General features: G+C 40.0%; 2 protein-coding genes across 11 annotated transcripts in view; both read right to left on the bottom strand.

The window, feature by feature from the left end:
- SNAP91 (synaptosome associated protein 91) overlaps positions 1-14,617 on the bottom strand; it is a 168,389-nt gene that overhangs the window by 37,016 nt on the left and 116,756 nt on the right. For 6 of the 10 annotated variants that reach the window (XM_040238956.1, XM_040238961.1, XM_040238958.1 and 3 more), the window contains 8 exons: positions 12,642-12,656; positions 12,337-12,495; positions 6,067-6,174; positions 4,918-5,151; positions 4,595-4,672; positions 4,364-4,435; positions 3,845-3,928; positions 2,527-2,610 (listed from right to left, as the gene is read on the bottom strand). In XM_040238956.1, coding sequence (XP_040094890.1) covers positions 2,527-2,610; positions 3,845-3,928; positions 4,364-4,435; positions 4,595-4,672; positions 4,918-5,151; positions 6,067-6,174; positions 12,337-12,495; positions 12,642-12,656 — 834 coding nt within the window. The remainder of the gene's footprint in view (positions 1-2,526; positions 2,611-3,844; positions 3,929-4,363; positions 4,436-4,594; positions 4,673-4,917; positions 5,152-6,066; positions 6,175-12,336; positions 12,496-12,641; positions 12,657-14,617) is intronic. The other 4 variants (XM_040238966.1, XM_040238965.1, XM_040238963.1 and 1 more) reach the window with 2 other exon arrangements.
- Positions 525-1,642, bottom strand: LOC120863084 (putative tRNA (cytidine(32)/guanosine(34)-2'-O)-methyltransferase). The gene has a single exon (XM_040239325.1). The coding sequence runs from the start codon at positions 1,506-1,508 to the stop codon at positions 525-527; it is 984 nt and encodes a 327-aa protein (XP_040095259.1). The 5' UTR covers positions 1,509-1,642.

Here is a 14,617-nt window from a genome sequence, read left to right on the forward strand (position 1 = left end):
CAGTATTTCAAGATGTCCACAACTGTAACATAACATTAAGTAACTGTGACCTCTATTGGTGGAAAAGTTGCAGACACTGCTTTTACTATTGTAAAAGTAATTTTACAATTCTGATTTGCTGCCAGCATTCAGATTCTGGAGTAAAGCTAAAATTTAAGTTAGTGAAAATAAAAATGTAATGTTTCCCTCCATCAAGTTCACAGAGAGCCCTGCCTTCTACCCAAGGTTAAGAACCCTGCTTGTCCAGGGTGAGTTCTAGACATATTCAGGACCTATGGCTGGAAAGATTTAGAGAAGAAGCAAGACCCCACTCAAGAATCCCCTTGGTAGTGAAGATGGACATTCTGGGATGTTTCTTTCCTCCTATTCGTGGCAGTTGCTGGAGGTTCCCACTTGGAGTTTGTATGTTTAGACCGGTTGAGGAGATATTTGAAAACAAGTTCATCAACTCAAGTTCTGGTTTTCCTGATAGCAAACAGCTTCCCAGTCCTTATCAAATTGTCGGCTAAGTTAACACATTAAGACTAATAATTCACTCCACTGTTTTCCACCTCAGAGGGTTGCAGGGTGTGGCACTGTGGGGCAGCCAGGGACTGGGGCATCCCGTCTACTGTGCTCACGGGGCAGTCCTGGGGGCGGATCTCCTTGTCCTTGGTCAGCTGCCCTTTCTTCTTCAATGTGCACGCCTCCTGGTAGGGTGGTGAGATGGGGGGATGCCTGGGTGGAGTGCACGTGTATTCTGAGCCATCCTCTAGGTCCAGTGGGTAACTGCAGTCTGAATCATAGGCGCTCAGGTCCCCAGAGGTCACAAATGGCACAACGATGCAGCTGGGGCCATTCAATTGGCTGAAATCGAAAGAGTGATCCAGCAAGGGTTTGGTCAGGTCTGGCAGGAAGCCCTCAGGCGGGTCGTAACCCTTACAGACAGCAAAGGCCTCGATGCTGGAATTTCGGCTGCTCCTGGGCTTGGCACATAGCACGCTGGAGAAGACGACACGCAGCTGGCTGTAGATCAGTGTCACATCCCGGCCTTGGAAGATCTTGGCCACAAAGCAGCCCCCTGGCTTCAAGACGTGTGTAGCAAGATTCAGAGCAGCTAGGAGGAGCTGGGCCTGCATATACTCATCAACAGTATGGAGGCCGGTTACATCAGGAGCCCCGTCACACACTGCTATGTCCACAGGGCAGTCTTCAAAGTGCTGGGTGATCTCCTTGGCAGTGGACAGCTGGGTGATATCCCCCTGGATCTGTAACACACCGGGTAGTGGAGTCATTGTCTGAAGGTCCACAGCCATCGCATGGCCAGAACCCTGGCCCCCAATCTTCTGGCTCAGCACTTGGCTCCAGCCGCCTGGGGCTGCACACAGGTCAGTCGCCCGCGTCACGCCTTGGAAGAGCTGGAATTCCTGGTCAAGTTGTAACAGCTTGAAGGTACTGTGGGCACGCCAGCCTTTCTCCTTGGCTAGGCGGTAGTAGACATCTTGCTTGTCCTTTGACGACCGTCCCATCTCACACACCGTTTGCCCAGGGGCCTGTCAACAGTAAGCTCAAACTTTTGGAGTGGGGAGAAGAGGAATGAAGACAGCCGGTCCGTGAGCGGCACAAGCCTCGGCGAGAGCGCAAGCCCGTGAGAAGTCGTAGGTTTTCGGTTTATTTTCCTTAGTCACTCCGAAAGCCTGTTGCGCATGCCTAACGGGGACCAGAGGATGCCAAGCCTGTCATCGTGGAACGCAGTGGCTCGTGCGAAGGCATAACAGACCTGAACTTACCACACGAGTGCTGGCATCTTATGGCGGCGTAGCCAGTCTGACCAACTGCCTTTCCCAACGTGCAATGGGCGCGAGCAGAGCCACCGGTCTCGCCGGCGAGGCAGAAACATCGCGAGGAACAAGAACCTAAATACTAATTTTTGATAGTGCTTTCTCCCCAATTTTGAGATGCTCCTTAATTTTTGGTTTAAAATCTCTAAAAATCATTTTTAACATTTAGTTATGCTATATCTTTATTGCATTTCCTTTTGTATTTACATATAATTTTATTCACTCAAAAAGCATTGTAAAGCAATTATATTCCAATTAAAAAAAGAGGGGAAAAAAATCTAACCCATGGTGGAAATGTAGAAAAGCTTCTCCTAGAGTATTCACATATTTCAGACCTAACTGTCAAATATCATGGTACCTTTCTCCACAAATTCCTTTAAAAAAAAGAGGGGGCAATACAAGATAAAAATTGCTGAATTAAGCATATTATTTCTTTAATAAAAAACATGCTAACTGAAAGTAAGGCATACTAAGAGCATCTAATGAGCTGCAGGGGTGGCTTGCATACAACTGTGATTTTAAGACCAATTTCATCAACTCCTGGGAAATAATCAACTTTCTATTATACAATGTCTTATTTTCAATTTCATGTCTAAAAGGAAAAGAAGACATGCACCCTGAAATTTATATATTATCTGTTACTTATAAAAATATATCCAAACTTAACTTTCATAAAATACTATTGTATTTTAATGCAATTAATTACCAGCTAGTAGGTCTGCCGATGCTGACGAGCTAGAAGCAGCCTGAGGTGCAGGTTGGGGTTCAGAAGCACTACTTCCGAATGCATCTACCCATTATCCATTATGCAGCAAAAAAGTAAAAGAGTGTAAACAGTAAGTAAGGGAAGTGATTTGCTGAGAAATGCACAGACATGATACTCTGTGGTAAGCTTGTCTCCTGTGGATATGTGAAATGACTGAATGGATTGAATTATGCTCTGACCAGTTCATTCTCTCAGAAGAAGAGTTCTAGGATACTTAAAAATTAACACCTCTTTGTAAGAGTAAGAAAATTATTTTTCTTCTTTTTTAAAGGGCTAAATCCTATAATCTGTCAAAACAGGATCAAAGTTTTAAAGCTTTTTGCTCAAAGCAAAGAATCCCCTCCCATTAGAACTCTATTAAACAAAATTTAACAAACAATTCAGGCAGCAGCTGCCCTACTTGTATCAAAGTTTAATGATTTTGCCACAGGTTTTGAGCCTCTGAATGTCACAAAGTCTGACACCTTTGTACCTCTCATATTCCTTTCATGACACTCACCATAAAGCGTCAATGTATTCTAACTACTCAATGTGGGTTTCACTTGCTAAGGATGGTATTTTAGCCCACAGCATACACATTTATGGAAATCCATAAAGAAATCACTCCAAACATGGACTTTCCCCAATAAATTTACTGCTAACAGAAGACACTGAATGTATCATCCAAATGAGTAGTTCTAGAGTTAACTCAGTACATCTGCCTTTCTTCCAATAGCATACAGGAAAAGAAAAATGCATTTAAGTCAGTGAAACATCTTCTAGTTCTCTGGGAGGATTCAGGAACATTAAATTCAACATAAATAAACACTATGGAATAATGCATGACATCTAGAGCTTATGCTTTCAATTCTGACTGGCTTATCTTTTTTCAATTCCATATTATCTATGTTTATATTGCTTTAAAGAACTTGGAAACGTTGATTTAGCTGACAGATCAGGATCACCAAGGAAGAGCAGTAGCAGGAAATTCCAATCAGTTGATTCTACATGAGGATGAATGAAAAATTAAAAACACAAGACTGCAAAAGAAAAATCATCTGGTTTTGTTAGGACATGCACTAAAAAATAGGATGAGCCGACAAGGATGAAGATGATAATGACAAAGAAATGGAAAGATCTTAAAAACCGAAGTTCACATTTAAAAGATGAAAATAACTTCACATAGTCAAAAGAAAAAAAAAAATGAAGTACAAGATCTCAAAACTATTCTGGGGTGGGGGAAGGATTTTGTGAGTGCTGAAGGTGGAGAGATACGCACCCCCAAAAAGGTCTATCACACCTGAAGAATCCACTTTTGCTGGCGAGGCAGTGGTTGCAGGAGATGGTGCTACAAACGTATCCACTGGAGCAAAGCACATAACAGGACAAAGGGCACATCACCCAAAGGAAAATGAAATCCTGAGCCTCGACAGATAGCTTCCTGAGATTTCATGTCGAATAGCAGGAAGATCTATCCTCTTAAGTTAGACAGGCTTAACAGTTAAGTAAAAGCCAACAGATTTAAAAATACATATTTCACTGAAGAAAATAAAACTTGACCCCCTGAGGTCACAGGATGTAGTGTGAAAAAGAGTTTTTCTCTTTCCAGTTGGTAGCAGATTTGAAATATAGGGTGTCATCAAGTGGGGATGGACCAAAAATGAGATTTTTAAGTGAATTTTGAGTGTAAAAGAACTCAACCCTCATATTTTTGCATCTGTCTTTCCACACATACCCCCCACCCCCACCCCCACCCCTAAAACATCTCAGAAGGCTTGACCTTGGCAGAAACACTCACCGGATAGGAGGTCAGCAGTGAGAGAGCTCTCAGGCACAGGAGAGGCCCCTTGTGGTGGAGAGGAGAAAGCATCTTCCCAGAGTGAAACAAACCAAAACCAAGCAGAAGTGAGTAGAGAGCTGAAATCACAGTCAGAAATCTAACAAGTGCATTATCACAGCGGTGGACAAAGGGCTTTTTCATGAAATCATCGAGGCAAACTCACGTAAAGAAAGGGGGCTTTGGCTTTACCTGTCCCAAACAGGTCTATGCTAGGAGCAGCCTCTGGCTTAGGCGCGGGGGCGACTTCAGGAGCAGTCTCAAACAAATCTAAGACCAAGAACACACATGCCTTTACCAATGGGGCGGACCCGCCAGAAACCGCCTCTTTTCAGTTGCGGGTGAGCACTTTTGGAAGAGTTCTGAAACGAGCTGCAAATGGTTGCTGGAGAACCATTTCATGACACAGACATCATGCAGTCAAGAGCTGCGTATGCAGGACACTGCAAGGACCGGAATACAATCCACCGGGCGGCAAGAGTCCAATGACATTGACAATGACAACAGAAAATTACCACCAAAGATATCTAGAGCAGGAGGAGCGGAGGTGGCGGTGGCGGTGGCGGCGGCGGCGGCGGCGGCGGCGGCGGCGGCGGCGGCGGGAGCAGGAGAAGGAGCAGTGGCGGGAACCGGAGGGGCTGTGCTAGCTGTAGGGCTAACTACAGGAACACTGGTCTCAGGTGGCTTCATTGCAAAGAGGTCCAGCTCAGGTGCAGCCTCTGCACTACCTTCAGACGGGGCAAAGGGGTCTTGGGGAAAGGAAAGTGGAGACACACACACAGCATCAGTAAGGAGACAGGCAAGAGAGCAGCATTGTAACTACAGGGACCAAGACACCTGGCACACAGATATTCACAAGCTAGCTAGGCTTTAGGCTGCTTGCTAGGCATTAGCTGCTGGCTAGGCATTAGGCTGCTTGCTTTCAGCTAGTACCCTACTAGCGGGGGTCAGTGATTAGCATGTTCTTCTAAGAAAAGAAAATCTAGCAGGTGCCACGAATTCAGAAAACAGAAATTGAAACACTTAACAAGTATTTGTCAGATTAGACTACAGTCTAGGATTGGAGACTTATTTTTTAAATGCTCACTTAATCTGGTCAACTTGGTAGCTTGGAAGATTCATGAAAACATGCCTATATATTGGAATTCAGTGTTACAAAAAGAGTACAATACATTGATAGCATTTATGGTTGTTGTTGAGTTGCTAAGTCGTCTCGGACTCTTTTACAACCCCATGGATTACAGCCCATCAGGCTCCCCTGTCCATGGGGTTTCCCAGGCAAGAATACTAGAGTGGGTTGCCATTTCCTTCTCCAAGGGATCTTCTCAACCCAGGAATCGAACCGACGTCTCCTGCACTTCAGGCAGATTCTTTACCACTAAGCCAACAGGGAAGTCCATCAGTAAGCATTAGAGGGTACAAAAACATTAAGGCAGCATACTTGCAGTGACAAAAATTGTCAATCTTGAGAAATTGTCAATTTTGGTAAGTATGCCCTTTGTTTTCTTAATGTTTTAAGTGTCAGCATTCTTCATTCTGTTAGGAGGAGTGATATTTTATGCTAAGAAGAAAGTAAAATTAGAAACACAGAGGGCCATGTCTAGCTACGGGGGTTTCACATCAGGACAAAACGACAACAGACGGGCTCAGGGTTGGAAACCCACCATTTCCTGAACAAGCATCAAGTGCCGCTGCTACGGGGGTTGGGGGGGCCGGCGCAGTGGCCCCTTCGGATGCTGTAGGGGCCTCCCCGGGAGAAGCTGCAAAGGCATCTTGGGTGCAGGTTTTAAAACAAAAGAAATGAAAGGGATAAAAAGAGAAGAAAAATATAGTAAAAGAACCAAGTTAAATTGCAAAGAAGGCTCCCTTATACAACATGAATTCTTAAAATGCATTTTTACAGCCCATGCACTATTGGCAGTCACAGAACAATGACTCCTGGAGCCCCTTCATGTTGGTTACATGCAAAGTGGTGCAGTGTGGAGCCTGCTGAGACCTGTGAGGATCCAAAGGGTAACAGGATTCTCATTGTATAAGGGCTCTAAGAAGCATGTTTTATGCATCACTAGAAAGTAATGAATGTGAAAATTAAAACACAAAAATTACTTTCTTAGGCAGTTTGAGACATTGAGCTTTCATTATTTATATACTATGTTACTATGATGTCTCTGACTCATGGTTTCTAGCAAGCATGGATGTCCTCTTTAATGCCAATAAAATTAAATATAAAATGACATAAACCATTTAAATTTTCTTTTATAGTCTAGGCAAAATCGCACTGTTAACATGACATATATAAATATTCATAAGTTAAATTTTCATTATCCCTGAGAAACATTTTCAGACACAACCAAGGATTTGCTTTAAAGAACTAAAGAAAAAAAATTAGGAGATGATGCCATAATGCCTTTATTTTGACTTAAATTTATGGCTATTTTCAGATACTGCATTGCTCTAGTTATGTGGAAAATTACCTGTTTTCAATGAACTAAAAATATAGTTTCATGTTTTGAAACTACAAGTGTGTAACTGTTTATAGTAAATTATAATACTACACAGTAGATCCATTAACATACAGGCAGCCTCCATTTATAAATGCCCAATTTATAAATGGCTGATGTGTGCAAAGATCCCAAATGTGTTTCTGTCAACACACCATGTTAATTATGGTAAAATTAGTTTTACCTGGAGTTTTCAAAGAAACCCTTTCATTCCAAAGTACAAAAGGAATGAAGTTATCATAAATATGACTTGCCTAGAAGAAATTCTTGGAAAGTGGGGACCAAAAAGTACCTGCCACTTACCTGCTAGGCTTATATCCTAAACTGCTGCCTTCTGCAATACTTACCAGTGTTCCCTAGAACACTGCTCCTCCAGCCATTAAAAAGAATTTGTCAAACAAAATGCTACCCAGTATTTCCCCTTTCTCAGAGATTTACCTGGTCTATTAAGCGGTAGGAAATCCTACAGTCAGGACACTTGTTTCTCAGTTTAACCCAGAGTGTTTCAAATGGATCTGAGTATGAGACACACTATGGTAATATCCTGAAACCCAGCATTAACAAACATTAAACATTAGAGACCCACGTGGGTTAAAACGTACTTTACAAAAATACCAATATTGCTGGAATAGACAATAGGACAATCATATGTTACAGTTTGATTTGATTGCTTCTCACAGCTACACTGAGGGAATACGTTCTGGTAAAGGTCAGTCAAGGGAGATGGTGAGTAATAACAATGGCATAGGAGAAAAACACTTGGGGATAGGACAGACAGCCTCCCCAGATGCCACGTTAAAGATACTATCACAGAAGACTTAGGGCAACATGAAAGCACTAAGAACTGGGGCCAACAGTCTAAGAGAAGGTTTGTTATTGTTCAGTCACTAAGTCATGCCCGACTCTGCAATCCCATGGACTGCTGAAAATATTTTGCCATGAGTCAGGTCTGTTTTCTTTCTAGTCTTATAAAATCTGGAACTGAGGATAGTGTGATTGGAAGCAGTAGAAACAGTAATAGCAGTCACTGTTTGTGTGCCAGTCACTAGGTAAATATTTCATTGAAATTATTACATTTAATTCCTACAACTCTCTTGGGATATAAGTTCTATCTTCTCCACTTTGTAGATAAGAGAATGGAAACTTGTAAACTCTGAGGATTTGCCCAAGGTTTGGCAAATGGTGGAGTCAGGATTTGGCTGTAAGCTGTCTGACTGAAGTTTGTGTGGTTAACCACTCTACTGTGATGAACTGTGCCACTTTCTACTATACTGTTCCCTCCTTGTAGGACTGAATTAAGTATCAGTTACATCAGTGCTACTGGCTTCCCTGGTGGCTCAGATGGTAAAGCGTCTGCCTACAATGCGGGAGAGTCCCGGGTTCGATCCCTGGGTCAGGAAGATCCCCTAGAGAAGGCAACGGCACCCCACTCCAGTACTCTTGCCTGGAAAATCCCATGGACAGAGGAGCCTGGTAGGCTACAGTCCACAGGATCACAAAGAGTCGGACACGACTGAGCAACTTCACTTTCTTTCTTTCTACATCAGTCGTGAGTTCAAACAAGTATTCACGGGTGTGCCTGTTTAATGATTACTTCTGTGTAAGCAGATGAAACCCATATTTGTAGCTATATCTTCAGGAAAGGTGGTTTTTTACTTTTCCCCTGTCAGCAAGACATCCCCTTTCAATGCTTCTCTGAAACTAAACATAAACTTAACTCGTCTACTACTGTCAAAACTGCTCTTAAACAAAGGACCCCCAGCTGCTCCAGCCCATGGCTTTTAAGTCCTCCCAGCACAGGAGATGGAGACATGAATGAAAGAGTCTGGATGATCCCAACCCCACAGCCACTGTATGACTGTAGCCATGCAAGGAACCCTGAGAGATAACTGTCCAGCTGAGCTCAGCAGACCCCCAAGACTGAGACTGTGAGAGATAATAAAGCAATTATGATGTTGTTTTCTAAAAAACAATAAAACTTCTTAGCTACCTAGGTTTCTTTCATAATAGATGGCAACATTATCCTTCCAGCACTGAAAGCTAAAACCACCTCCAATCTAGTTCTCCTTCCATTGTTACCCACTCACAGTTCCTGTCTACATTCCGCCAATTACCAACCCCTGCTGTTTCTAGGAAATGTGTGTTCCTGCTTTTCTACAGTTATGGACTTGGTCCAGTCTTACCCAGAAAACCAGTCTCTCAGACATTGTGCAGACTAGCCTTCTCTTCCTTCTGGCAACACAGGGAGAATTTCCCCTCTAAAATTTTATCATGTGCCTGACTTCCTATGTGAAAATTTCTCACTGCTCTTGTCCTCCCCAGGCTGAACTATCCCTCCCTGTCTTCTCCAGCCCCATACGCCATCTTTAAATCACATACGTAGCTCAAAGGTTTCAATCATTCTCAACATCTTGAGCCCAAAAGTCACCAGCATTTCATTTTCTTTCCCAAAGGTCTCAGATTATAACATTCTTCCATTAAGTTTAGTTGTAAGGGCTTATACTTAAGTATTGATTTTAAGGAAGGTTAATTAACTTAGTTTGTTAAGCAGCCTGTACAAATGAAGTCAGGCTTGGGAAGCAAGTTCTTTGGTTTTCCAGCCACTTGGTTCTGTGCTTGCAGCCTACCATTTTCATGCAGGATGCTCACAAATTAACACAGTTGACTGAAAGGGTATCCTGGCAAATGCAAGAGGAATTAGCATCAATTTAGCATTGCACTGCTTAGAAAAACACTGTGTTGTTAAAAAAAAAAAAAAAAACAACTAATACGCTGTTGTTACTAAAGTTTACATCAATGAAAAACAGAATGTTTTAAAAAATTTTGTGTTTTCTCTTAATATTTAATTTTTTTAAAGCACAACACTGCCTTGCAGTCCTGTTCTGCCTGATCAGAGAAGACAGATTTTATTTTTTTTAAAGTTCCTTTAAAAAAATAAAGCATTTAGCAAATATAATGTTTCTTAAAAAATGTTTTTAATGACTTACACTGAAATGACTAAAACATGATGTAGGTATCAATCTGAGTATTTTCAAATAACAGTCCCTATTTTTCAAATCTGTAATGAAAATATAAGACTAAAATGCACAGAAAATTTTAATGTTTAATATTTCATATTCCTGAAAATTTAAAAATTAGCCATTTTAAAATGCATTAATCCTAGTTCCAAAGTCTATTTAATCCTGCTAGCCATGTTACATAAAACCTCATAGGGGCATATTTTAAAGTCATATACATGAAATAACTGATGTTCTTATTAATCAAAAGTTCTACCACTTGCCCATTTTAAAGATACATTTATTTTAAATGGCCACACAACATGACTGGAGAGATTTTAGTTTGAATTTTAATTTAAAGTCCTACCTCTAGATGATTTCTTTTAAATCCATAAAGAACATGAAAGAAACCAGGGAATATAACTGAAAACTACTAACATAAAACATACAGTGAAACACATAAATTTATGAACATCAAGGTTACAAATTTTACAGCTACCAGTGGCCAGGAGACAGTTTATAGAATTACAAAGATTAGTAAAAATAACTGTAATGAGATTTGCAGAGATACTCATCTCCTTAGCCTCCAGCCAGATGACTAGAAAGGATATTGGTGAAATTAAGAGAAGAGTTTCCATTCTTTGGCATTAAGTAATATAATTTGCTACAGTACTGACCTTTTAAACTTGTATTGCAGAAGAAAGAATGACATCATAAAAATATTTCCAAACATACAGATTCTTCTGCTTGATGGATGTCATCAAAGCAGTAATGATCAACACAAACAGCATAATGGGACAAAGAATATTTCTAAGAAATATCTTAGGTTTTAGAGGACCATGAGAGAAGCAAGATGGAGCTGATTGATTTCTTATAGGCAATTAAGCTCCTTCTAATGGACTGAAAAACAAAAATCTGAATAGCTAAAGGAACAGAAATGTTTACATACAAAATTGTTACCACCCTGCTCATATTTTTTCTTGAATTTTCCTGTTAACATAAGCCTATGAGAAACCATCCATACTCAAGATCAATCATGGGGGAAGAAGGAGGGGATGCAGAAGTTTATTTTATAAATGTAAACTAAAACTCTAATTTCTGGTCTCAAAAGTTATAGAGACATGATGAAAAACTAACTTTCTCTGGCAAATAATTCTTTATAATAAATTATTTAAGAATCTGAAAATCCCTTCTACTTTTTTTTTTTTAATAAAAGCAGATTTTTTTCTGTAATAGCATGGCAGTGCAGCAAGGCAGCAGCAAATTGCCTCACATGAAAGAGAGGCAACAATGCAGTGTCAAGCTGAGGACTCCTTGTCTTAGACACCGTTGGCGAGCTTCAGAGAGTGGGGCACATAGCAGTGTTACGTGATGGTATGTAAGTGTATGTTCCCAGGGGAATTTATAAACTCTGCTAGAACCTGCCAAAACTCTCTTGCCCCCACCACATTGTTTGCATCCTCTGATTTCTTTTCCTTTTTTTTTTTTTTTTTTGCATCCTCTGATTTCTTTACCATATTCTCAAAATGCCCTGGGAAAGATGTTATGTTGAAATGAAGAAACACAAAACTATGATGATTGTAACACTATTCAATGGACACATCTAAAATGAGCACTTCTCCAGGTTTGGACATAAGCACCACTCAAGATGGGAAGATGTAAATAAAGTAGCTTCAGATGGTTCATTGGGTCCAGGCATGTTATACTGGCAGAGCCTAGGATATCTGACTCAGGCTTACAGCTGTAAATCAACTCTGTCAGAACTTACATTTGTATGGAAAAAAATATTTTCAGACTATCATTCAAAGTCTGCTATAAACCTGTTTCCAATCAGCTTTGCAAGTACTGATTCCAGTGATCTCTCAAAGTTCTGAAGCCAAAGATAATCCAAATCTTTGCTTGCAAAGAACAAGCTGAAGGTTGCAAAAACGGATGTCCTTAAACTCTTTTCAAAGACCTCTAGGTCTGAACTTTTAGAGGACTTTTTGTCTTAAAACTTAAAAAATAACTTAGACCAGAATTTCTCCTCCCATATTCCCCAAATATTTTTTTCCTTCTCAGCTAGTACAAATCTAAAAAGAAATTCCAAAAACCCAATCCTAAATATGGGAGTATAGAAGGATCTGAGACCACCCTTATAGATACTGCAGGGCTGGAGCCCATATACGGGACAAGAGTCCTAATAGTGACTTAAATCCTAACTTTGCAAAAAAATAGAAAATAAAACAGGCCCAAAGCATTGCAACCTGTGCTCTAAAACCACTAAAACGAAATGAAGTTGACAAACTGAGCAAAGATATACATGAATAAACATTTTAAAAGTACTTAAAAGTTGTGTCATACTGTTCTATCGTGTAAAATATTTTAAACATCTTCATACTATGGTAATTTTAGTAATCCTGGAAGGAAAATGAAAGGAGGGATGTGACTGACTAACCTCCAAAGAGATCGACGTCAGCAGTGACAGCTGTGGTAGTTGAGGCAGAGGCTGCAGCAGCTGCCGTTTCTGCAGTTGTAGCAGGAGGAGTAGGTTCTGGTGCAAACGGATCTGAGATCTGCGCTTCAGAGGGAACAGAGGGAAGTGCAGCCAGAGAATCTACGTTGCAGCAGACACAGAACAAATGGAAGAGAAGAAAAGGAAAGGACAAAAGATATACCAGGCTTCAAATGATCAAAGTGAGGACAATTACTAAGATATGGAAGTCTCTCAAACCAGAGGTTTACAGATAAAGCTTTACTCACCCTCTCCCAAAAGGTCTATTGATGTCCATGGGGTCAGCATATGAAGAAATAAGAGAAAGCTGAAACTTGCAACCACACCAATGTCCAAGCAGGGTGAGGCACTAACTGAAGAAATTTTAGCTTTATGTACCTTTCTGGACCATTTGTAATTAAAAAATAAATGTTACCTATTATTATCATGGAACTTTAGACCCGGAAGTGACCGTAGGGATCCTCTAGATCAAATTTCCAATTTCATAGATGGGAAAACTGAGAGCAAGGGAGGTCAAGAGACTTATCTTAAGTTAGGTCTAAATGATTCTGATGAACTCAACTGATTTTTTTTATCAGAATTACTATTTCATTTGTTTTGGTTGATTTCATTATACTATAATTGTCAATTCCGAAGAAACCATAGTTAATTGAACTTTGTGGATCCTCTTTAGTTGATGTATCACTTCAGTGTAGAATACCAGAGCGTGAATAGACGCTTTAAAATGGCTACAGTTTGTGCAACATATTAACTTGAATGAAAGTTTAAGGGTTAGAGAAAAGAAACTCAAACCTATTTTCTTCTTCATAAGTTTCACATTACCAGATGTTTTTCAGTTTAATATATGACTTTTACACTTATAAACATTGTGACAACATATGAAAATTATTGTCAAGATGAATGTGAGAGATTCTGTGGTATCAAAGCTTTTCAGCCCTTCTGAGGTCAGCATTCCATTGAGAGGTTCATACTTTCTTAGTGATCAACAGTGGGATTACAGATGGCATCCTAAATAATAAGCCTAAGAGGGATTATTTTTAACTATACTATGACTTTAAGTTAAACATTTAGAGTGTCCAATGCATTCCTCTAGTATCAGTCACGTGATACATCTCAGGCATCACATTCGAATTCATGAATGTTACTGGAAATTTATTTTAAACATGAGGAAACTTTATCAAAACTCCTTTGGAAGCTATTTTTTTTTTCAGAGCTTTAAAAATGATATGAGAACTCAGTAAACCAAAAGTTCCAGACGCCATTTAAAAGGTTGATAAACATAAATTTGACATTAATAATAATTACTTTAGACATAAAGATACACAGACTGAAAGTGAGGGGATGGAAAAATGTATTCTATGTAAATAGAAATGAAAAGCCAGGGTAGCAATACTTATGTGAGACAAAACACACTTGAAAATAAACACTGTTATAAGAGACAAGGAAAAATATCACATACTAATCAAGGGATCAATTAATGAAGAAAATATGACAATTGTAAACATATATGTATCCAACACGTGTGTGTGTGTGTGTGCGCTCAGTCATTCAGTCATGTCCGACTCTTTGTGAGCCCATGGATTATAGCCCTCTAGGCTTTCTTGTCCATGGAATTTTCCACGTAAGAATATTGGAGTAGGTTGCCATTTCCACCTCCAGAGCATCTTCCCGACCCAGGGATCCAACCCGAGTCTCCCGTGTCTCCTGCACTGGCAGGCAGATTCTTTACCAATGCACCACCTGGGAAGCCCCAGGCAACCAACATCAGAGCACCCAAATACATAAAGTAAATCTAAACAGACATAAATGGAGTAACTGACAGGGACACAGAAGGCACAGGGGACTCACATCAATGGACAGATGATCGAAACAGAAAATCAATAAGGAGACACTGGCCTGAAACTACATTATTAGATCAGATAAGACTTTATACATATTTTTTTTGTTTTATACAAATTTAAGTGTTTATGCACACACATATATAAACATTACATACAAAAGTAGTAGAAAACACATTCTTTTCAAGAGCACATGGAACAATCTCTAGGATAGATCATATGCTAGGCAACAAAAGAAGTCTCAGTAAATTTAAGAAGACTAAAATCATATCAAGGACCTTTTCCAAACACAATGTTGAAACTAGAAATCAACTACATGAAAAAACTTCAAAAAACACAAATCCATGGAGGCTGAACAATACATTGCTAAATAAAGGATCACAACT

The sequence above is a fragment of the Oryx dammah genome, unplaced genomic scaffold (assembly GCF_014754425.2).
Source record: "Oryx dammah isolate SB20612 unplaced genomic scaffold, SCBI_Odam_1.1 HiC_scaffold_4, whole genome shotgun sequence".
Lineage (NCBI taxonomy): Eukaryota > Metazoa > Chordata > Mammalia > Artiodactyla > Bovidae > Oryx > Oryx dammah.

Bases quoted from the DNA above. Each gene is read 5' to 3' on its own strand.
- LOC120863084 (XM_040239325.1), bottom strand. From the start codon at position 1,508: ATGGGACGGTCGTCAAAGGACAAGCAAGATGTCTACTACCGCCTAGCC.